General features: G+C 31.6%; 3 protein-coding genes across 4 annotated transcripts; 1 reads left to right on the top strand and 2 right to left on the bottom strand.

The window, feature by feature from the left end:
- Nucleotides 1-5,583: 5,583 nt before the first annotated feature.
- On the bottom strand, nt 5,584-6,634 carry LOC137820580 (uncharacterized). The gene has a single exon (XM_068624727.1). The coding sequence runs from the start codon at nt 6,532-6,534 to the stop codon at nt 5,872-5,874; it is 663 nt and encodes a 220-aa protein (XP_068480828.1). The 5' UTR covers nt 6,535-6,634; the 3' UTR covers nt 5,584-5,871.
- An 8,008-nt stretch (nt 6,635-14,642) lies between these two features.
- On the bottom strand, nt 14,643-19,856 carry LOC137821975 (uncharacterized). Of its 2 annotated transcripts, none has more exons than XR_016515789.1 (9): nt 19,591-19,819; nt 19,161-19,339; nt 18,108-18,289; nt 17,737-18,021; nt 17,582-17,640; nt 17,459-17,495; nt 17,265-17,322; nt 16,184-16,508; nt 14,643-15,208 (listed from the first exon to the last, which is right to left on the bottom strand). XR_016515789.1 is itself a non-coding variant. In XM_068626800.1 (9 exons), exons 1-9 carry the CDS (start codon nt 19,673-19,675, stop codon nt 14,792-14,794), a joined length of 1,641 nt encoding a protein of 546 aa, XP_068482901.1. In that variant the 5' UTR covers nt 19,676-19,856; the 3' UTR covers nt 14,643-14,791. The 2 variants fall into 2 exon arrangements, 1 of the variants encoding a protein (XP_068482901.1); XM_068626800.1 differs by having other exon boundaries at nt 17,265-17,336; nt 19,591-19,856.
- Nucleotides 19,857-22,863: 3,007 nt separating this feature from the next.
- On the top strand, nt 22,864-25,217 carry LOC137823055 (flotillin-like protein 4). Its single transcript, XM_068628167.2, has 3 exons — nt 22,864-22,972; nt 23,559-24,495; nt 24,594-25,217. The coding sequence occupies exons 2-3, from the start codon at nt 23,569-23,571 to the stop codon at nt 25,089-25,091; spliced, it is 1,425 nt and encodes a 474-aa protein (XP_068484268.2). The 5' UTR covers nt 22,864-22,972; nt 23,559-23,568; the 3' UTR covers nt 25,092-25,217.
- Nucleotides 25,218-25,480: the final 263 nt, after the last annotated feature.

The following is a 25,480-nucleotide window of genomic DNA, read 5'->3' as shown; positions in this document are numbered from 1 at the left end:
ATTATCAATTAGAGTCCTGATATATGGATACCATCTGTCGCTAAAATACATTTGATGTAGAACGTAACAGAGTGAGATTGTGTGCGAATGAGTAACGAGAGCTCTATTACATCAATTCTTAGTAACAACCGGTGTAATATATATATATATATATATATATATATATATATATATATATATATATATATATATATATATATATTATATCGGTTCTTAGTAATAATTGATGTAATATATGACCCAACAACAAAGGGTCTTCCAACAATCGAATCATCAAATGACAGCGTTCTAAGAGTTATGTGGATCTGTTTCGACGCCGACCAGTTTCGCACCATCGTCCACGACATCGACCGCACGCGGTCCTTGCTGTTTGCGGCGGAGTTGTTCCTGGTGCGCCGTCACGTCGAGCGCAGCAATGACGATCTCACTTGGTGATCTGGAAGGTGTCGTGACCCATGAGAACAACAGCTTTCAACTTGACCTCGTAGCAGAGAAACTCGTCGAGGAGACGACGGAGCTAGAATATGGAGATGAGAGTCGCCAGAAAAGTCATCGATGATGGTGGACAAGAGTTCAGAGAAGGAGTCTCCATACTTCTGAAATTATTATTGTTACAAAATTGTATTTTTTTTATCAATTACCTTGTTTTGAGAGGGCACTAACAAAATTTGCCACGTTGGCCGGTTGGGTCTGGCAAAGATGGTGTCAAAATCCATGTGGGCAAGTTGACATTCCTCCATTGACAGGTCATGATGAAAAGCATTTTGGAACTATTTATCTTGTGAAAAGACCAGCACCAAGCATCAAAAGTCACGCTAAAATTACTGGGACGCAGTAAAGAAACAGTGGAAGTTTTAGTTTGTATGAAGCTTGCAATGCTGGGTGGGACCATAATAGCTTTGAAGATTTGTTGGGCAGCTAATAGTGTGCATTACAGCAAATTACAAGCAAGGAAACACGTAAGTGTGGTGGTATCTAGCCAGTAATGAAGGGGACAAAATTTTATGCCCAAAGATGCCAATTGTCCCTCGCACATTCCTTTTTGCTTCTCTCAAACACTCTTCACCAATGCCACTGCTTCTCTCAAACACTCTCCAATAAAACTAAATACCAATTTCCTCACACTTCTATCCTCTATTCTTATTTTGTGTGGTTCAATGCATATACTTCAACGTTTTTAATCACAAAGCCCAAAGATGCTCAAAATTCAAAATGAGATTTCGGTATCTCTCCACCTTTGGCTTTCTCTTTTATATTATCTTATACTTTATTCCGTACGATTTTTGTATGAATGTATGGTAAACTTTAATCCACTGATTTGTTTGTGTTCAATGTATATTCTACTTCATATATATGCATTAAGTGTGCGCAAAATTTGAACAATTATTTGGATATGATTGGATTTTTAAAGTAATTTTTAGTTGGGCATATTTGGGTGAGGCCAGAACCCTGAATGCACGTTACAATGACTATTATACATGTGATGCTGCTCAATATGTGAAAGTGAACATCTTCCAAGCAAATTATGTGCTTCAATCGTTTCAAAATGTTATAAAAAGAATTATTTTAACTATAATATTTTATTTTATAAGATTGAATTAGACTTAAATTCACTACTTATTTTAATATGGTATAAAGTTATTTAATGAAAATTTATTCAATTTATCAGATCACAATTCAAAAGATTTTGATATGAAAAGAATATGTTAAAAATATCACACAGATTTAAAAATTAAAATATTTTATAATATATAAATAAATATAAACTTACTTTATAAATTATTTATTTTAAAATTGAATTAGATTTAATATTCACTTCTTTCTAACAACAAATGCACTCTAGAACTTATAAGAACTTATATTAGCGTGTGATTTTGAGAATAATAATTCAATTTAAAAATATACATTTCTGAAATGCTTAATTTTTTGATATTTTTGTGTGTTAACTATGAAGGCACCTTTTATTTTGTTTAGTTTTTGTGAAGATTCCGTGTCGCTTTACAATCTCAGTGGAATTCTGAAAATACTAACCATACATTGTTATCAGTGGATACATCATCCGAATAAATGCAGAAATAAAATAAAATAAGTGAGTTATGTAAGAATTGTGGAGTAATTTTGAAGAAATGGGATTGGTGTGTGTCACTCTCAACCGACTAAAAAAAATTCTCTGTCCCTATTTTTGCTCTGTCTGAATTCATTTAGCAACTATAGTGATGGTGGCATGCCTACTTTTACCAATGAAAATATCTAAGTGAACCACAAAATACAAACCAGTTTCGCAACGCCATAGACGAGTTCCTCAAACTCAGACTCGGCTACTTTTTAAAATTTTCACTATGTTTTATAAGATATAATATTTCAAAGAAGAGACAAAATCCTAATATATTGTAAACATTACAAAAAAAAAATTAGATGTATTGGTATATTTACAAACCACTGTCTGAAAAAAACCAGGTGGTTGAGGTGCATGAATATCCTCTTCAACAAATCACATATATATGTGTCTTTTCCGCATTTTTTTGTTGTAGAGAAATTAATATTTTAATGCTAAAAACTTGTTCTCAAAATAAAACCAAGAAAAAAAAATGGTTCATGTGGGTTCCGCAGCCAAGAATTAACAATACTAATTCCTATTCATAAATTACAAATAATCATTTAAATAAGGTTTTTTTACCATGATGGGTTATTTTTTTTTTTTTTACCAAAATGGGGTCCGTTTAAAAAAAATTACAAATTTAGGCAAGTCGTGTCAATTCGACACAACTTCATATGCAGAAATCGTTCAATTAGACACGACTTCTGCCCTGTCATACTGAAGTCGTGTCAACTTGACACGACTTCTGCCCCGTCATATTGAAGTCGTGCCAACTTGGCACGACTTCTGCACGACTTCTGCCACGTCATATTTTTTTTATTTTATTGTTTATATATTGGATAGTAAGTTATGTAATGTTAAAAATTAATTTGATACATAATTTTCTAAGAGTGTTAGTTTTAAGGAACAAAAAATTGGATAATCGTGTATGAATCATGTTTGACGGTAATGTAATACAATAACTTGATTATTTGATTAATTAAAAAATGAAGAAAATTGTTATTGAATTTGGAAATAAATAGATAAATGAAAAATTATAATATTTGGAAAATAAATAGAGAATTATTGTTGTGAATTTGTAAAATAAATAGCTTGAGAAGTAATGATTTTACAGAACACGTAATTATGAGAAGAAAATAATTTTTAACATTACATAACTTACTATCCAATATATAAACAATAAAATTAAAAATAAAATTAAAAAAATTATGACGTGGCACAGTATGACAGGGCAGAAGTCGTGTCAAGTTGTCACGACTTCAGTATGACAGGGCAGAAGTCGTACCAAGTTGGCATGACTTTAGTATGACATGGCAGAAGTCGTGCCTAATTGGAACGACTTCTGCATATGAAGTCGTCCCAATTAGGCACGACTTGCCTAAATTTGTAATTTTTTTTAAACAGACTCCATTTTGGTAAAAAAAAAAAAAATAACCCCATCATGATAAAAAAATCTTTAAATAAAGTAAGAATAAGTCATTCTTATTCCTAAACTAAAAATCACGTTTTAAATAAACTGTTTTGAATTAAATAAAAAAAATGAAATCATAAAAAAAATCACTAAAACTAAAATCAGGTTTTTTTCCCTTGATTTTCATTTTTACTTTATTGCGAGTCTCTAGAATGAAATCATAAAAAAAGATCACTAAAACTAAAATCAGGTTTTTTTCCCTTGATTTTCATTTTTACTTTATTGCGAGTCTCTAGAATGAAATCATGAAATGAAAGAGTTGTGATAAGTAAAAGTAGAGTTTCATTTTTTTTCTTTAATCGACTAGAGACAGATTGGTCATAAAAAAACTTGCTTTCATCTTTTTTTGGTCTCTTTCTGTGTTTTCCTTTGGTCTGAAGCAGAGATAAAGAGGAAAAATGCAAGTTGTTGCGGTGACCTTAAAGAAGAAGGAAAAAGAAGCTTGTGTGAGGTGTGTCAAAGTAGAAAATCAAATTCACAAATTATTGGAATGATTATGAAATTAAAAAAATAAACATGTATATTTTGGTATCTTAAAAATGGAAAGTAAAGTTGTGAAGCTATGTTTGAATACTGGTTGGGTCTTTTTCAAAAACTATATATATATATATACCAACTTGTCAGTGGATCAAATATACCGTAGCCTAACAATTATTTCTTGCCCCACAAGTCTACCAAAATTTACACTTCTTTATCCCCATTCTATTTTATCACACACACTCAATTCAAATTCACCGATTATATTTAATATGAATTTTAATTATATTACTCAATTCTCTCTTTACTTTATTTATCCTCTATTTTTATTTATTTTGTTAAAACTAAACTAAGCATGAATGAACGTGTGATCTAATCCAACCATAATGCGTGGAGTGTAAGCAACTTTTGTGTTGTGAGCTGTGCCCTTCCTTCCTTTTAAAATAGTCATAACCATTCCAGAATTACTACATTACAAAGTCTTCAGTTTCTTCAGTCAACAAAAAAATTTAATATATTAAAAATACTAATGTTCAACAAAACAAATTTTAAATACCAGAATCTCAATGATTCTTAATTAATAACCGTTTAGAAAATTGATTTAAAAGTGAATGCCACAATTATAGTGCATTATTATTCTGAAAGCTGTTGATGAATCAGAAAGCACCCCCACATGGCCAGCTGGCACTGCTTCATAAACAAGTTCCATCCATCATCTTCAATGTTTCCTTACCAAACCTTCTTAAATTTAATTAAAGTTACCAACTTTCAAATTTTCTTTATTTTATTGTATTGAGATTTTTACCTTATAACTTTAATAAAAATATTCCTTCATTTGTATTTTGTTTATTTTCGGTTTCACATTAAAATAGTTAGTTTATCATCATTTTAAATTTCAATTAAATAATTTTTAGTATAACTTTATTTGTATTTGTTATGTTCTTCTCCTTGTCCTGTTTTCCGAATTGGTCCTCCTTTGTGCTTAGGGTTTCTTTCTACATACTTCACCCAATACTTTGGTCCTACTTTTAAGCTTCCAACACAAGAATTCAAATATTCCCAATTCCAAAGTCCAGCTGCACAACCAACCTTCAGCTAAATAAATTAGATATGAACAAACAAATCATATAAATATATTATCATAAATACCATAGTAATAAAACACATAAATAAATAAATAAAAAGATAATTATTAATAGACAAAAAAGAAATACCTGGCACAGCACGTAAAGCAACTCGAAGAACGTAACGGACGGTCAACGGCATGACAGTAACGGAACGGTTCCTAACGTTAGAACCACCGAGCCAAATCGAAACGGAGCCATTGACGGAAAATTAACAAACGCTGCAGAACAGAACCACTGATATGGGTCACGCAATTGATACGGAGTCTAAACCACCAATTAACTTATTTTAGTGTTACGATTTAATTTAATTAAAGTAAATGGAAGATTTTATGCCTCAAATTAAGGCTTAAATGTAAATTTCACGATGTATCTTTTCTAAAATTAAACCATGGAGAAGGCAAAAATGAAAATTGGTCCAAAACTCTGCTTCCATAGCAAAAGTTATGTACAATAGCAATTGTGTGTGTGGGTGGGTTCAGTGTCATAGATCTATGCGGAAAATGCACCAAGGAGACAATTCACCAATCCGCTGCTCCAGACGACGAAATCAAAACTCGCCGGAGAGGACTCGCCGCTACCTCCCAACCGCTTAGCCGGAATCCAACTCTGGCGGCAGATCAGGGCGCTAGGGGCGGATAAACCACCGCAATAGCAGTCAAATGGAGAACGAACCTGTAAAAAGAAGTTGAAAAAAAAAATCAAAGATCCTGGGCCTTGGACATGACAGAGAGACGACTGGGCCGAGGCTCGAAGGCCGCTCTCCTCCTCTGCTGATGAGAACTGGGACGAATCAGCGCGGTCAGGGCGCGTTTCACCCACTCGCCCTCCACGCCTCCAATCCTCACAAGCGAGTTCTTCATAGCGGATCTGCGCATATTGAGGCGATTCGAGGGATAAGAATCCGCATGGTGGTGGTTGTTGCCAGCGTTTTTGTGTAGGCTGCATCGGAAGGAGCCGGGGTGTGAGGTAGGGGAACACATGCAGGTTTTCTTGTGGGCAGAGATGGGACGGTTGTTCTTGGTGATGATCTGGTTAGAGATGGAGCGGTTCGGGGAGATGGAGCGGGGGTCGATCGAGAAGCGTACGGCAGAGGAAGGAGGCGCGGGTGAGTAGAGATTGACACGTGTAGGGGAGGCCGAACGGTGATGAGTGTGGTGGTGGGCGTGAGGGTGGTGGTGATGGGTGTTGGTGAAGAAGGTGGAGGAGGGAGAGGAGAAGGTGGAGCCAGTGGAGGATGCAAAGGCTGAAGAAGGGGAAGAGAAGGGGGTTTTGGAGGTGGTGTAGGAACAGAATCTGGTGGAGGGTGAGAGAGAGCGTAGAACGGGTCCACTTGACTTTGTTCTAGAAGAAGAGGAAGCCATTGAAAGAGAGAGAGAGAAAGAGGAAGAGAGGGAAGAGGATTGGTCTCTAAGGACCCCTGTGGGGAATTGGTTTGGCAAACCTAGCGAGTCTCCGAGGCCGATTTTAAAGATGGAGCGTGTGAGGGTGAAGAGTTAATAGCCTCAAAGGGAAGGGCTTTTTTCGACCTAGGTTTTTTCCAGTTAATTAACTTAACCAGGGTTGAGTGGTGGTTAGTTGTGCAGAGTTAGAAAAGATGAGGTTTATTGTTAGGATCGGGATCCAACGGCTGGTGGTGTGATGCGGACCTCTGAGAACGATGGGCAGGTTGAGCCGTTGGTGGAGTAACGTTCCTGGGAAACCGCAAAGACTGACACGTATTGAATTATAGGAAATCCCGTCCTATGCGAATGTACCAGAAACCCACTCCTTTGTAACCGCTGGTGGATCCTTGCACCCTAGGTTGCTTCAACCAAACATCCTTTTACCAATCACACACACAATTACAAACTTACTAAGTAATATGTAATCTTGTAAAAATAATATTAAAAAGATTATATGGTCATATTTTTTTTAAAATAGAGAGTATTTATTTATTTTATTAAATAAATAAGGAAAGAAAGTATTTTTATTTATAAATAATTGTATAGATAAATAAATAAAATATTTTTTACTTATTGAAGGGTAAAATTAGCTAATTAAAATGATATATTCTCTTATATAATGGAATAGACAAAAAAAAAGTATTAAATTATACTAGCTTTCATAAAAAAAATTATAGAAATAAATAACTTTTAAAAGGTAGTTTTTTTGTTGTGTTAATGATTTTTTTTATTTTAGGTAATTAATTGAATTTTTAAAAAAATCTTAAAGAATAAAATGAAAAAGATTTGTGTATAAAAAAAATTGTCAACAAATTATTAATATTAAAGATTTGATCAGTGTGCAATTTTGATCGAAGACTAAAAGAAGAGCAATTCAAATCACATGTAAAATAAAATATATCAAAAAAACTGCAATAACTTACTGGTTTTGAACAAAATATTTCAATCAATAATATACTTACAATAACATACCTTTTTATAAGATATCTTACTCATAATTCCGGAATTTATTTTGTAAATATTAGTTTATCTAAAATAAAATAAAAAATATTACTAAAGTATATCAATATTTTATATTATGATTTAGTTATGAACTACCTTATAATTGAAGAGGGATTATATAAAATACTGTTATATCAATACATCAAAATAAAACTCTAAAAATAAAAAGTCAAATCAAGAGTAGATGTGTTACCTAATTATATGAAGCATGGTGAAGGGAGATGATTGAGCCAGCTGTTAGGTTGTAACTTTGATTCCCTTTATTCATTGTAACTTTTTTTTTTTTATTAGTGATCATTTTAAATTCCAATATAATATCTTTTCAGTTTTTAAATTTATTTTTCTCTCTATATATAGTAAATTTTAAATGTTATAGATTTTGAAATATTAAACACATTTACTACTAGAAAAGCTATATCATTCATTTTTGTTTACAAATATCAAGACACCAATTAATAAAAAATAAAAGCTTATAATGCAAAATGAAAAACTTTTAATATTTTAAATAATTTCCATATAATGTAATTCTTTAATTAGTATTCCTAGTATTTGGAGAAGAATGCTCTTTTAACATTTCAATTTGAAGAACAACAAACTTAATTTTCTAAAACTGGTAGTATTGATATTTGTATAAAACTTTGAAGAAGATCCCTTTTACTTTTTGAATTTTTAATTAAAATGTAATTTTTTTAAGCCTTTTCTATATTTAACAAGACATTTTTAGACTATTGTTTTTCTTTATTTTTAAAAACTATAGACAAAAAAATGATCCTTCTTGTAAAAAGTTCTATAAAAGTTCAAAAAACATAATTAAGTTTTCTTTATTGAGTTATCATGTATTTTACAAATGTAATTATGGGATGGTTTATCAAGTATTAGTCCACACATGGGATGCATTCATTTTAATGATACGTTTGAAAAAACATCTTATTCTATTAATTCTTTTTATACACACCAAAGTAGTTTCACTCCACAAAATATTTTCATCTTTCATTTTTCATGTTATACTTCTTCTCAAACTCCTATTAGTAACAACAATATTATTTATTATTAAAGTTTATATTAACATTTTAGTGCATGAAATGATAATGGGTCCATTAAGTACATGAAAGAACTTACAACTATTAAATCAACAATATTATTAAGGAATCAAATTATCATATTTAATCAACAGGAACATGTCTTTCAAAAATTATTCACTTTGTGACATGTGAGAAAAGCATGCGACTCCATCTCTTCAACTTATAAATACAAATAATACTTTGAACCATACTGATTCTGTATAAAAAAATTTCTTTTTAAGATTATCTTTAGCTGAGAATTTTTTTTAATACACCTCCAAATAAAATAGATAATCTTAGAGAGAGCTTTTATTTTCTAAATAGGGGACTATTTAATTTGTTATTTTGGTCATTATAGACTGTATAAAGAAAATCATTAAATCAAAATCATTTTTAAAAATAAAAATAATTAATATTTAAATTAAATATTATTTTTAAAACTGAAAAAAATTATTGATATCTAAATTATTTTTTATTATTGATAATAGTTTCTTAATTATATCTAATTAGAACCAATATTTTAGTTATTAATTTTATAATTTAAATAATTGATAGTTAATTAGATATCAATTATTATTAATATTTAAATTTATTTATTTATTTTTAATAAAAATTAATTTAAATATTAATAATTATTTTAATTTTTAAAATATAAATAATATTTAATTTAATTAATATAATAATTAATTATTTTAAAATTTAAAATTTTGTTTTTTTAATGATTTTTTTAGTAATGATTCTTATTCAATATTATTCCACATTTCATATCTTCATGTAAATTCACGATTTTTTAATGAATTTTTTAGTGATAAATATTTCGTACCAATATGATAATAAGAAAATCGATTAGTTTATACTCATCCAATCAAACTTTTTTCCCTTAAAAAATAAATTTAGAATAAATATTTCGTATGTTTATTTTATGTTTTCGTTCGAACGTAAAATATTTCTTTAAATAAAGACCTAAAGATACAATAAATTATGTATCCTGAACTTTCTTATTATACTATCTTTAAATAAATATTTATAATAAATAAAGAAGTGAAAAATAATTAAATATTAAGTGAGTAATAATAATAATAAATAATTACTATTGTTTTAAAGTTAAAAAATGGCGAATAAATAAAAGGAAAAAGGATCTACAAGAATTAAGAAAAGTAATTATAAGAAGAATAGAATAAAAGTAGCACATAAGAATAATCTATACTTATAGAGGGGATTTTCCATTATAATTACTTTTTGGTGTACACAAATTTCTTTCAATTATGTCTTTATTTAATATATTTTATTTTATTAGTACAGTGAAATATTTTGTCATTTCATATGAATTATTTAAAAAATAAAACTATATTTTTTAATTTAATATTAATACTCTCCCACTCTTTTCTTAATTTTAAGGCAACAATTGGAAGAAAAAAAGAACATATTCTAACGTTTCTACATCAAATCTCACTTATCAAATAAAATAACTTTCATTTTCAATCACTTTTTCACTCCATTTCAAACCACTATTTTTTGGTAAAATCATTATTCTTTTGTATCTACCATCAAGTGAATCCTAACTTTAATGTGAACATCACCACACTTTATAAAACTACTAATGGAAGAAGAGAAAAAACTTGAACTTGAAGAAGAAGAAAGACTCAAACAGAAGAAGAAAAAAAAAAGAGGTTGTTTAATTAATTCATAATTTTTCTTTTATATGTTATTTTTTGTTTTTCATTTTTTACTCATCCAAAATTATTTTTATATGTATGTTAATTTTCTATATTGTGAAAGTTGATTAAAAAAAAGTGAAAAATATGAATATAATTTGATGAGTTTGTTGTTAGAAGAAAAGGGTGTTTGTTTGTGTTTGAATTTGAAGGATTTTTGTGAGGATTTCCACTCTCAAACAAGTGCTCCGTGGCGGTTTTGTTAGACTAATTCAGATTGGTCGGCTTCCAAATTCAAATTTTCAACTTTTTTGACTTTTTATGCCAATTTAAAACCACGTTGCCCAACCACATAACATTATGACTTTTTCTATATTTACAACACGGAAGATACTATTCTTTCTCTTTTTTTTAAAGTGATACAAACTATTTCTATTTCCTAAAAAATTCACATAAATGGGTGGCATTGTTCGTTTGAAGATAGAATAAAGTGAAAAATGATGGACAGGAAAATAATAATAAAAGTCGTATTTTCATGTAAAGAAGTGGTAAAGAAATATATTATTTTTCATTTGTATATTTTATATTTCAATGAGAAGAAAATAACATAAATAAATTATTTTTACAATTCACATACCTATCATCTTTATTGTAAAATTAAGAAAGAGTGCTTATATTTATTGATTCATAAAATATCATCACTACGACCGAATTCATAATTGAATTCAATTTATTATCATTCAATTAAATATATACAGAGAGAAGAGGAATGAAAACATATTTACCAATGAATATTTATTATATTTTTTTGGATGACATATATTAAGACAATCCTATAACATCTTTAGGTAAAACATGCATTTGATCTCTATAATTTTGAGACACCAAAATTCCAAAACTCAAATTTTTGACAAGTCTAAAGTCAAATTATGAACCTGCAAAGATTTTCATCACATTAACCTCTCAGCAATAACAATAACTTTAAATGAATCCAAATCAACTATTTATAACTTAAAACTACTAATCATACATATTTAACCCATCACAACATTCTTACTTAAGTACATGTCATTATTTTGTTACAAAATGTACAATAAATGAATTTGCCTTATTTTTAAAACTAAAAACTAATTCAAAATTCAAAATTTCTTCGAAATCTAAATCTCAAACATGCATATTTTACTGAAACTATTGTAACTAGACCAAATCTTATTTCAAATTCATCAAAAATAATTTTTCTTGTATCTCTTCTTATTTAAGAAAATTCTAACTCAAGACAAGAAAATTATTAAAAACTTAGAAAAATAAAATAAAGTAGTCAAACATAACAAGAATTCAATACAAGATTAATCTCACTCAACTAATTCCACCAACATTGATGACAAAATTAAGAGAAAAAAATAAAATGAAAGATTTTTCAAAGCAAACATACTCAAACATTTACTTTTCATTGAAAAATTGTTCAAATGAAAATGCTTCTTAATTTGGATATAATTTGGATTCTTAAAAACTTAATCCGAAAAGGAAAAATACAATTATGAGAGAGTAAAAGGGATTGAAATGAGATCCTATTAATTAATTATAATATTTTAAGAGAAAAATAATATTTTTATAATAAAAAATATTTATAATTATATATTAAAATATGGTCATACTGTAAAAAAATATTAATTTGAAGATATTAATTTAAAAAGGAAAGTTGTTCGTACAAGTAAATTAATAAGTATAGAAGTAATTTTGTAACGATACTATTACTAATTAAAATTATATTTTTTCTTAAATCCACTTTTTGTCCCATAAAAGAAAACATTGTTTCTTATGTAAATGCGTATTTAATTATATTATTAGTTACATGTAGCATTTTCTTTTAAGTAATTAAATTATACATCAATTTCAAATCAAAATGATTAATTTTAGAAAATGAAAAATTAAATTGTAATTATATTTTTATATATAAAAAATAAAGCTGTCCGTTCGTAAAACTATAGCAGTCAAAAAACAATGTTGATTTTTTTTTTTAAAATTTAAGATCCCTAAAAAAAGCGTTTAGTACAATCGCGTAACTTTTGTGAAGGTTCAGCAAATGAACAAAATAAGAAAGAAACCATACATTTGGCTACAAAACACCCCTCAGAAAATGACCCTCTTGATGCCTCATACGAAAAAAACAAAAGACCAAGAAATTGGAAAACGTTATCAAATAATTTTTAAAAAATTAAGAAAGTATATATTACAAAGTGAACTTTAAGTCTAATTCAACCCCATAAAACCAGCTCATGAAATTGAGAGTTGCACCCACTTATATACAATGAAAGACTTAATCTTGATGTGGGATCTATAATTTGGTGATTAAATATGACGTGTTAGTTGTTGTAATATTTCTAATATGTTTTCAATCTCTAAAGATAATTAAAAAAAAGTGACGCCAAGAAAACCGTAAACATTCAAAAGCGAAATCTGATATTTTTTTTGTAATTTTATAAACAAATGGTTCAAAATTTCGAAATAAATAACGTGATCGACGAAATATGGTAAAAAAAGCAGTCAATAAAAAATAACCACTTGTTGTCAAATATGCAATAAAATGGTCCAAGATTAGGGAAAATTTATAAAACGAGTTTTAACCTCGTTGTGTTTCTTTATTCTTTTTTTTTTTTAATTTTCTTGCATATTGCAACTCCAAAAAAATAGCCAAACACAACCTAAGGAGGTAAACTTATTTTGATATTATTATACGCTTGTACTCACTATCTTATTTAATTATTTAGTATAGAATCTTTTAGATTTGTATTTTTTAGTGCTTTTAAACTTTTACAGAACAATAAGAATTACCTTTTGGTAAATATAACCACCACTTTAGGATAATGGTTGTTAAAATCGTCAACTATACCTTTTCGTTTATTATTTTTATTAATAAAAATCTTAAAAATATAGTTAAATTTTAAAAGTAAGAAAATATAAAAAATTTAAAAAACATTTTTAACATATTTAAAATTTTACAGGAGCACAACATATATTTAACCCTAATATTTTAACCAAATATGGCCTAATAGCAATCATGCAGGTTGAGGTTGGCTAAGAGGCAAAAGGTCAACTTATCTTTTGCAGAAGCGTAGTTGCTTTATCATAATCTTATGAAAGATTGTATTAAAACTATAATATTTAATGTTATTTATATATTTTCACAATAGTTTTTCCCGAGTTTTGTTTATTAGTTCTTTAAATATTATATGACGACAATTAATCAATATTATTGAAAATCTCATTTCGTAACGTATTATATACTTATAAATCTCATTTATAAATTAGTTTTATAAAATTAACATAAACTTAAATTCCACCTTATGATATCAAAACATTTATAATCTATTTTGACAAAAATTTGTTGACCTTATGTTTGGGGAAGTGAAAGAGTTTGTCTATAAGTAAAGTATAAATCTTCCTCCTATCTATTTAACTTGTAAATACTAATCATTCAAACAAAATTCAGTGTTTCATTACTGACATTAAGTAAGTGTTTTGTTTTGCGGAGGTGTTCTGTTCCTACTAGGGAGAAGAGTCTCCTTCAGTTGGGCAGGTCGCTAGGTGCTTGGCTGAGATCATTCTCGTCTTTGTGCTTCTCCTTCATCTCTCAGTCTCGGGTGAATACTGAATGAGGTACCTACAGAAGACACTCCGACGCTCAAGTCAGTAAAGCGGATAATCGGCACTCGAGTACGTACCTTTCTCCTTGGAATGTGTGTTATTTATATTATTTTAATGAACTTACCTTATTGAGCCTAATTAGTGGAATGAATCACTTATGGATGTATTACCTAATCCTTAATGACAAATTAACTTCACCGATCTTGATTTGAGTGTTAATGGATTTATGTGTCGATCGGACCGTCTGTGGTAGTTTCCTTGGTCTCGGCCAGATTTCCCTGATCACGGTCTCGCCCATACCAGTACATGTTCTTTGTTCTTTACTTAACTTCTTTATTTTAAGTGGGTTTGACTATGGGCCCAAATGGAAAAAGATCTGCTAACTTATCCACAAAATGAAAGAGTACCAGCTCAAAATCCAGTCAAAATTGGGTGCACTATTCCCTATCTAATCGGCTTTTCGTATATTTTCAGGGACATGTTGGGTTAACTTTTTCCCGTGACTGCATCCAAACAAAACACTGTCCAACATCCAAGACCTATGCCATGTTGGTCTCATGATTTTGCCCTCACAAGAACAAACAATGTGCTCCATCCTTCTGTTAGTGCCTGGTCTGCTGTCAGATTCCTCCTCTCTCTCTTCCCCCCTTTTCATCATGCCACGTAAAACAATGACATTTCATTAAAAAACTAGCGTGTCATACAAATAAGCTACAACATTATACACCCAACACCGGAAAAAGCTAAACACAGTTCACACATGTTCATCCACCAACTAGCAATGGAAGAGCAACACCATTATGAATTAGTTTGCTAATTATACTTGTCCCCTTCAGGGATTTGGGCTAATGCTAGTGCTTGTCCTGGTGGTGGTGCGCGTGTAGGAGTCAAGTCCTTTAACTCTTTTGTATGCAGACGATGTCTACGCTCTCTCCCATAGACGATCCAGAGGATCAAAGAGAACAAGACAGCAAAAGAGACCATTACCAATCCAACATAGATCCATCTAGTATAACGCCGTAGAGCAGGACAATGGTCCGTAGATATAACGCTTAGAGTTTCCCGAACGAAGGTGCAATCTTGTAGCTCAACCAGGGAGGGGGCACAAGTATACAAAGCGTTGGCCACGTTTACTCCAGCGGAGACTTGGTTGTAGAAGCTGGGGGTCAAACGCCCCTGCGTCATGCATATCTCAGATGGTGAAACCTGGCACACGAAACTGCCATATACCTGCATCACACAAAAACTAATATTAACTTCAATTCATGAAGATATTTCTCTCACTTTTTTTTTGTTGGTTTAGATCACAAACTCCATACTCAAATATCATGTTCGAGACAGTTAATGCAACTACATATTCAATAATTTGAGATCTTTGGTTAAACGGGAACAACTCCAAAATTGATTGAAACATGCACTTGATGGTGAGACTTTCTCCTTTTGATGACTCAATCAAGCCTTCTTCAGGTAAAATTTTCAATAAACATTTGTAGATAATAAAATATAACATAAAATGAAAAAAAAAATTGGGGATTAAAATTTTGGTATCATGGTTGAGTCCAATTGTGTGGCGTAAGTAGATCAAGTACCGATCATAAGATAAAGCCTATTAATAATAAATCCCCCTTTTTCAGGAGAGGGTGATTTTGAAGATTGGCCTAAATGGCAGGATAGTGTTTAATGCTGCAAAAAGACTATAGAAACAAGACCAGATACAGAAAAGGGAAGAAGATTTAGCTGTATGATTGAAAGGGATAGATAACAATGTATTTCTGGAAAAACTGAATGCTCTAGCTGGGATCATCTTTCTTCTTGCCTAGAACAAAAATCAACTTGAATCTCGATTCTCTTTCTTTTGTATTGTAATAGGTGATAATGAAGTGTCTAATTGAATAAACTTCTGTACAAATATTTTTAGGAGAGAAAAATGAAAAAAAAATGGAATGAGATGAGAACATGTTTGGAAAACTGAAAAAATGTTTTGGTTTGATTTCAGTTGAATTTGATTGTAAAGTATGTTTTACCTCACCTTAAAATTCATTTTGAAATATAAGTAAATAGGAAGTGGCCCTAGCAAAATAAATTAGTTCAAGTTTAAGTAAAAACTTTAATCGAAGGATAGGCTTACTCATTTGACTTAGGACTTTCTTTATGTGCTTTAAAGCAGTGTTTGTATGTTGTATGAAGGTGGTTCAATTAATGTACCTGTGTTGCATTGCTTAGGGTCACTTCACTAGCATCACATTGTCTATCAGTCATGTCAGGATGGAAGGGATTGCAGAGGAGCGGCAAGAGGGGACCAGACTGATTATAGTAGAGTGGAGTGAAATTGGGAGCGAAATTTATGTTGGAGGCGTTGGTGATAACCTGGTTCACCAAATTCACTAGTTCAGAAGTTACTTCTTTGCTTCGTGACAATGTTTCTTGTGCAGTAGCATTGTCCACACAGGGCAGAATATCGTCCATTGCCGTATGTGCAATGGGATACTGGATCCATTCATTCACAGCTACACAACTGTCTGCTGTTGCACTACCAAAACAAAAAGGAATTAGCTCACACTAAAGATGCCAAACTCCACATCTGAAAAATACAAATAAATAACAGAAAGGTAGCATGCTCATTATAAACATCGCATTTTGTAAAAGGTTCATGAGGGTTAGACCACAATGTCATCAAGTTTAACATATGGCATAATTGAATAATGATGACAATGTGATTATTCACACAAGAACAGAAATCCTGTTACTAAATTGGTGTCTGTAAGCGAGACTGTGTTACTCAATTTTTCAGCTATTTTTTTGCTTGCTTTTTAGCCAACTGTAGCCAGTTGATATCAGTTAGTTTTCATATGCAGGCTTCGCATAAAAGTTGCATTCTATCGTCCAAACTTGTGATAAGTGATAATTTCAGATTGAGAAGAAAACTGAAGTTTCAAAAAGAAAAATCTGCAAGAACAACGATCACTATCAAAGAATAGAAAAAGAACCGAACCAGAGAGCAGCGATGGTGGCAGATATTAAGCTAAAAGAACCTCTAGAAAGGACCTCTGATATCATAAGAAAAGGATAAACTTAAAAGAAAAAATTGAGAGAGAAATGTGAAAAGTGCTCTCAATCTGAAATTAATCACTCATGACACGTTAATTAGACAATGCAGCTTTTATATGAAGCTTACATACGTACTAATAATAACCATTGCCTAAAGAAACAGCAAAAAAAAGTTACATATATGATAGAATCATTGAATATATTTTGACCATTTTAGGGAGGGGGGAAGGGAACTTACTTATGGAGAACAAGGAACGAACCACATAATATAAGGGTACCAGTAACAAGAATCCATCCTGCGATTACCAAGCTGCAATTATTTATGCCAAGTGTTTCATGAGAGAAAATAATGTTAACTGGAGTTATATTTGCTATCAAAGAATCGCAGGAAAGGTATGTAACATTGGGTGATACATAGTATATATTACTTACATATACACAAGGAGCTGTATGCCAAAAATTGAGAATACTGTAGTAACAAGTAAAAAGAAGGAAATGAATTCCATAGCAAGTAAGAACTTGTGCATCTAAATTGGGGGCATAGAAGGGACTTACAAAATCCAAGAAATGTCAAGACTATCATAACAGCAGCTATTATGATAAGCGCCAACCTCCTGTATCATTGTTAAGTTCGTGTTATAGAGTAAAAACTAAAGCAAAAAAAAAAACAACAAATATCTGGAGTGGAAAACATTAGAATCATTCATTACGCAGAATCTAAGAGATCTTGTATGTTGTCTGAGTTCTCCTTTGTCTTGTCAGCAAGGGTGCCAGCAGAGTTATTGATATCTGTTTCTGCCGCATCAATATCAGTTTGAACATTTGACGGGAGAAAAATTCGATCGATTCCAACCTGTTTAGCCTGAGCAAGATAATCTGACACGTTCCTAAGCTTATCCACAGTGGAATCAGCTTGATGTACCACGTACTGCAATGTGGACGACATGCTATGATGGAAACTTCCTTGGCCAATGTAGAGAACTGCACATCCAATCCTGTTAACACAGAAAAGTGCAATTTGTTATACAGATCCAACAAAACCTGAAACAAGCAAAACATAAGGAGAGAGATGTGTACACACACTGCTGTAAATGTGAATAATATCAGGAGAATAAGGGAAAGGCCATAGCATGTTGGTGAATAACCATAAGGCTCTCTTTTACGACAGAAGTAACAAACACCAATAGTGAATAAGCACAAGCCAAAGCCCAAGAACCAAACTGCTGCAATACTGAACACAGGAACTGCAGAATATGCCACAGACTGCATTCAATAAAAAAAATAGTTAGCCATCTTTGCCTTTTTAAATTCAATATTGCAAACCAAACAGCTTGCTAAGATTAAAGTGCTGAAAATGTAAAGAGATAAAATTAAAGAAATAAAACATAACAGAGACCAGTAAGAAGAAGTCACCAAATTATCACCCAACTGCAGTCTAATCCAGCCAAATCAAATTCAAACAATTAAATTTGAAGCGTAGTACAGGACCATTCAATACCTTCATCCAGTAAAACTAAATAAAGGATAATATGACCATGGAGATAAATGTTGATTTTCCTTAAAAATACATGCAAAGGAATATTTCTAATAACGCCCATCAAGTGGCTTCAATTTTACATAAACCCACACACTACTCAAGATATTAAGAAATGGACAACACTTCTAATGCATTACTTTATATACTTGTTGTCCTTTTTAACAATGAGGCTCTCCTCAGGTCGGCATTAAAAATCCAAGTTGGTCATTGATATAACAATCAAATTTTGATCAGAAAACATCACCAGAAGCAGCAGAGATCCTGCACTTAAGTTTCATCCCATATATATATATATTGGGATAATACTTAAGTTGCATCTATATCAATTAAAGGGTAAAATAAGTAACACAAATGTGTGCACTGTTCTCGCTAGGATCAACCACCATTCTTCGTTACATACTTATCCAACCATTCCATATTTCGTAGTTTTGGCAAATAAACTAAAATGATAGCTGAAGATAGGTGATGCCAATCCCAGAACCACAATATAACCACAAATTTTGAACCTAACAGCAACAATAAACGAAATACAGTCCTTAGCAGCACACTATAAAACCAGTACTACAGTACAAAGGAGTAACGGTTTTAAGTGCTTACAGCCCAATAATGGTTGTCACTGATATTCCATCCATATATGTACTTGTTGAAGCTATTGAGAGGGTCTTTTCTTCGTGTTCTCTCAGCAGCTAAGGGAAGGGGCGAGTTCTCGTATGGTGCAGCATCATATACATACAACCGAGAGACGCCTACAACACCCTTTCCCTCAATTTCTGGTCCTGCAAAAAAGCAAAATGTTCATGCCTTGCTTTCTAATGAAACATCTTCTAGAGTGAGAGAGTAGCCATAATCATATGAAACACTGTCCTGCATTGTCACCGCGGTGGCTTATGCCCCCCACTAAACTCAAAGTGAAAAAAAAAATGTCAACATCTGTTTAAATGAGAGGCATGTTTGGCTTCCAAGATTTTAGGGTCTCCTAAACAGTGAATAAAAGGCAAAGAGAGAGACAGAGGTGTGAGTGAAATACCTGAAGCTTGGTGAGACAACAGAAAGGAACTGGACAAGAAAAATGTGAGCAGAAAACAAAAATGCAGTGGCCTGTAACTTAGCATTGTGTGAGAGCAACAAACATGAAATTATGATGTTCTTGTGTTCTTCACTACTCTGAGTGTGTGGAGAGAGAGAATAATAGTGAACCGTTGGAAAATATCAGGTTTGAGAGACCAGCGGGTTGCTCAGGACATTAACCTCGTTAATGCCCCACCATTACCATATGCCGTAAAAATAGTAGTCAAAATAATACTATATTCAGAAGAACAACATATTATAATGTTGTATCTGTGATTTTTCGTAAATACCATACAACATACACTTATTTACTGTCACCAGTGCCTCATCATTCACCTACGCACTAAAATGGAAAATAAAACAGCAAAATTACTTTCTAATCACACACACACAAAAATATGTTCATTTTTCTTTGCAATTATCATCATTAGTTCTTGTGATCCTTGTAATATAAACAATTTCGCAGGTATAACGACATTGGTTATGAACTTTAAAAATCAAGGAAGTAAACAGATTTTCAAAATTAAAGTAAAGAGTTGTTCTACAGGTAAAGATTAATGCACCTCATCAGTGTATCATCCATGACACCACCAATCCTTAACCATTGAATCAAGCTTTGAAGTTTTTCTAAACTACCAAGTATCTCATCTTTTATCCTATAATCCAACAAAAAATAACAATCACCATTTTTTTTCTTTGTTTTCCAACATGACTGGCTCTTACAAAAACAAGTTGAGTCCTTAATCTTTTACAACAATCTTTATAATTAGGTTTCCAAAATTAGTCTGTGACAGCTTGAAACCAAAAAAAAATAACAATCTATAATAAGTATATTAAAAGTAAAGACTTAATTGCAAAAACCGTAAAAGATGAAAGATTGATTGGGCTCCTTCCCCAATGTGCTTCTCTCTACTCTTCCTATGCCTCTTTTGACTTTAAGCCAAGTGTGGACCACCATCTCAACCCCTTTTTCCCTCCTTTTCATGCTTCAACTCTGGAATACAAACAAATTCTATCACCCTCAAAAACCTTTCTCCCTCTTACCTACTACTACATTTTTACACTTCCTCTGTTACTTATCTTCAAAATACACTTTAAATTTGATGCTTCATACTTTCATCAAACAATAACACCTAAAATCAGAATTAAGGCAGTGGAATTTAAAAGAAGGAACATAAAAGAAGAGTTCGAAAATGTCAAAGGGTTCACACCTCCCTCTCTACTCACTGGGATATTCACTTCTGGTGACAGCAAAAATAGGTTATTATAATGTGTTTTTACACAACCTCAAATCCGATGATGGAGCTATGAAACAAACAAACAATGTCAAAAAGTTCAGGCTATCTAGGATTTCTCACTGTCACACACTGAAGCTAAATGTGGATTGTTATTTCCAATTAACCTTTTTTATATTTTTTATTACTTCTATCTTATTTCTATGTAATTGTTTTTTTCATATCACTTTTTACAAGAAATTCATAGCTATAATAGGTTCCATTTTAGATATATAAGTAAATCTGCATTAGTTGAAAAAAAAAATATTAACTATTTTTTTAGATGATAGCATTGTTTTTTTTCATGAATTTTGTTTGATAAAAATTATTAATATAATAAATTTATTTTCTATAATAAAAATCAAATCTAAACCTTTATATTTATTATTCTAATATTGATCTTAATGATTAAGATGAATCAATTAATAAATAATATATATTTCTTATATTAATATAATTATTTAGTATTAATACCAATTGTGTTAATCACATACTACACATATTTTCTACAATAATAATTCAGTGTTTATATTTTTATTATGAAAAAATTATACTTATATAGCATTAATATTTTTTTTATCTTTTAAATTTTGAATAAAATTATTTTTAATTTTCTAAATTTAAAATTGATAAGTTTGGTCTCTCTAATTAAAAAAAAGTTCTATTATTTCTATCCAAATACTGTTAAAATAAATATTTTAAAAATAAAACTAATACGTAATAAGGTGTTTAATAAAAAAAATTACAAATTAATTTGGATTGTTGACTTAGAGACATATAGTGAAGGCCCAAATCATAATAGACTCACTCACATTTAAATTTTTTGTTCATATATTTCTAAATAATATTTTATGATTTTCTTCCATCAATTAAAATATCATAAAATTTATTTTCATAATTGACATTAATAATGTAAAATTTAATTTAGGAATTAGACATATTTTTATACATGTTTTAAAAATGTTCCATCCTAGTTTTTTTTTTAAATATTGTCTTTAAGAAGAAATGGACAAACATAAGAATCAAAATGGTAAAAAGAGAGCACCACCAAACCCCTAAACCAGATCCACTTCTATGTCATATCATGAATAGTATTGCTTTTATTATTATTACATTATTCTATTCTTATTATTATTACTTTATTTCATTCTTATTGTTGTTATTTTATTGTAATTTTGATTAATTTATTTTATTATAATTTTTATTAGTTTATTATAATTGTACTGTTTGGTTGTCTTCGACCTCAGCACTTAAGCATACTATCTTAGCCTATTTAGTATAAGGCAATTGCTTCAGAGAAAAATACGAAAATGCCCTTGAAAAAATGGGGTACATATAAAAATTCATTTCGGACTTCCTTTTTCTATAACACAATAATTTTTTCAGATCTATTTTTTCAAAATATATTATTTTCAATTCTGGATTTTCTTGGCCGGAATGAGATTTTGATTTTTGTTTTCGAATTTTTATTTTTGAAACACAATAATCTCTATCTATTTTTCCAAAATGTATTATTTTCAATTTTGAATTTTCATTTTCAAGATAAAGGACATTTTCAGAATTTAAAAATTATGTTGGGTGCAGTTCAAAATGTTGGGTGTAGGAAGTATTTGCCTTAGTTTAAAAATAAAAATAGTTAATAGGCCCATGGTTCCGAAAGGAGTCAGCCCTAACTGGTACATACATTAAAAAAAACAACAATAAACATAAAAATATCTTATCGTATAACTAAATGAGTTAAACCTTAGAATATTTATCTTATCAATATCCCTAATATCCCTAAAATAAAGGATATATTAACATATTATTTTATAGTTGCTAATTCCTAAAGTAGATCTACAAGTATTATAAAAGGGACCTAAAGAACCTAAACAAAGATAGGTGTCTTTCCAGATATTGCAACACTCATATTTCCAGATATTGCAACACTCATATTTATATATTTTTATTGATTTGATCTTTGGAGTCTTGTTAATCGGTGGAACTCTCCTAAGTGTGGGTTATAAGTATCTCAAAGCATCATTGAAAAGTTTGCCAATAATCCATCTCTAGGACTTGATCCGCTGGGTGAGAACAATAATTTTTATTACTTTATTTTACTATTATTATTCTTGTCTTACTTTATTATAATTATTATTACTTTATTTTATTTTTTTATAGAGAGAAAACAGAATCCAACACCTATATAAAAAGGTTTTGGGAAATCCTAACTGAGAACCCAAATTAAAACTAGCGTTTTCCATAAATTAATCATATGAAATCGATATCTTGTTAGGAGGTTGCCTAGTAATATTTTATTTGTAACAAATGAACGTTATGGTTCATATATCTTAGCAGTTAGAATCTTTTTGCTTTCTTTGAATTTAATCAAAAACATGTTTTCTGTTTCGAATAATTCGAATAACGTGGTGTTGACCTATTCTTTAGAAACATGAAGTTAAAATTTAGCCCATAATATTTAGGAAACTTTATGTCCATGATGAGACGAGATTCATTCACAGTGGAACGATAAAGATACACTTGCTTTCTAGTGTAAATTGTAATCTCTAAGAAATAATAATGGAGGTATTGAAGATTCTGATTTAAACATCATACGAGATTTATCTCCTTCTCTGAATTGTTCTTCTTCTCTTGGTATATCCACGAATGGCAGAAGCATAAACATGTACAGAGTAGCAAAGGCATCAGAATACCTTGTGATCACTGGAGTTGGAATCACAGATTTAAAGCTTGCGAAAAAAGCATGGGTTCTCCCGGGCCAGGCATGCAGGGTCTTCGACCTCTCTCCAGTGAACTACACCTTCGAGGTTCAAGCCATGAGCGCAGAGAAGCTCCCTTTCAATCTCCCCGCCGTCTTCACCATCGGTCCCAGGGCCGACGACGACGCCAGCCTTCTCAAATACGCCAAACTTCTCTCTTCCCACGACAAGCTCTCCCACCACGTGGAGGAGCTAGTCCAGGGCATCATCGAGGGAGAGACACGCGTCCTCGCGGCGTCGATGACCATGGAGGATATTTTCCGAGGCACCAAGTCGTTTAAACAGGAAGTGTTCGAGAAGGTTCAGCTGGAGCTTAACCAGTTCGGCCTTCTCATCTACAACGCCAACGTCAAGCAGCTGGTGGACGTCGCTGGCCACGAGTACTTCTCTTATTTGGGTCAGAAGACGCAGATGGAGGCTGCCAACCAGGCCAAGATTGACGTGGCAGAGGCAAAGATGAAGGGAGAGGTTGGAGCCAAGATGAGGGAGGGGAAAACGCTGCAGAACGCTGCGAAGATCGATGCGGAGACAAAGATAATATCCACGCAGAGGCACGGGGAGGGTGTGAAGGAGGAGATCAAGGTGAGGGCGGAGATGAAGGTGTTCGAGAACGAGCGAGAGGCTGTGGTGGCGGAGGCTAATTCCGAGCTTGCCAAGAAAAAAGCGGCGTGGGCACAGACGGCGCAGGTGGCGGAAGTGGAGGCCTCAAAAGCAGTCGCACTGAGGGCAGCCGAGTTGCAGAGAGAGGTTGAGAAGATGAATGCTCTCACAACCACAGAGAAGCTTAAAGCTGAGTTCCTCACCAAAGCAAGTGTTGAGTACGAAACCAAGGTCAGCTTAATTATTTCTTCTTCATCATCATCCAATTCATGCAAATCAATTCTCAATCACAATAATATTTCTTGAGGAGTTTCGTTTGGGAATTATAGGTACAAGAGGCAAACTGGGAGCTGTACAGGAAGCAGAAAGCGGCAGAAGCAATATTGTTTGAGAAGGAGAAAGAGGCAGAAGCACAGAAAGCAATGGCGGAGGCAGCATTTTTCAGTCGGCAGCAAGCAGCAGAAGCAGAGCTATATGCAAAGAAAAAGGAGGCAGAAGGACTTTTGGCAATAGGGGAAGCCCAAGGAGCATACATAAGAACACTTCTTGATGCACTGGGAGGCAACTACACCAATCTAAGGGACTACTTGATGATAAACAATGGGATGTTTCAACAGATTGCAAAGACTAATGCAGAAGCAATTCGTGGACTTCAACCAAAGATTAGTATTTGGAGCAATGGCGGAGAAGGAAGTGATGTTAGTGGTGAAATGAAAGATGTTGCAGGTGTGTACAAGATGTTGCCACCTTTGTTTAAGACAGTGCATGAGCAAACGGGTATGCTGCCACCCGCTTGGATGGGAACCCTGTCAGACAAAACAGCTTAAACTCTCTTCTTTCTGCTTTCATGTTTCTTTTGTTCAAAATGTGCAAACATTACTTATTTTTTATTATGTAATTAGGTTGTTTTGGATTCGTGAAATTTGAAATTCATCAATTTACTATTCAATTTAATTCTTTTTGGATACAAAAAGGCTTAACTTAATAACCTAATTCAATTCCAAAAAATGTAATTGAGTTAGTTTATGTTTGTAATTCAAATGGAATCTACTTTATATGAATGACCAAATTCAGTTACATGAAAATGAAACACAATTGAAATAAAGATTATTGAAAGATCAAGTACAATGGGCGATAAACAATAGTGTCTAGGGTTGTAAATTTTTACGTAAAGAGTATTAATGGGTAAAAAAATAAAAGGAGGGAAAGTGTAAAT

This window comes from Phaseolus vulgaris, chromosome 9 (assembly GCF_051622355.1).
Source record: "Phaseolus vulgaris cultivar YP4 chromosome 9, ASM5162235v1, whole genome shotgun sequence".
Taxonomy (NCBI): Eukaryota; Viridiplantae; Streptophyta; class Magnoliopsida; order Fabales; family Fabaceae; genus Phaseolus; species Phaseolus vulgaris.
This window is presented reverse-complemented; position numbering and strand designations above follow the sequence as displayed.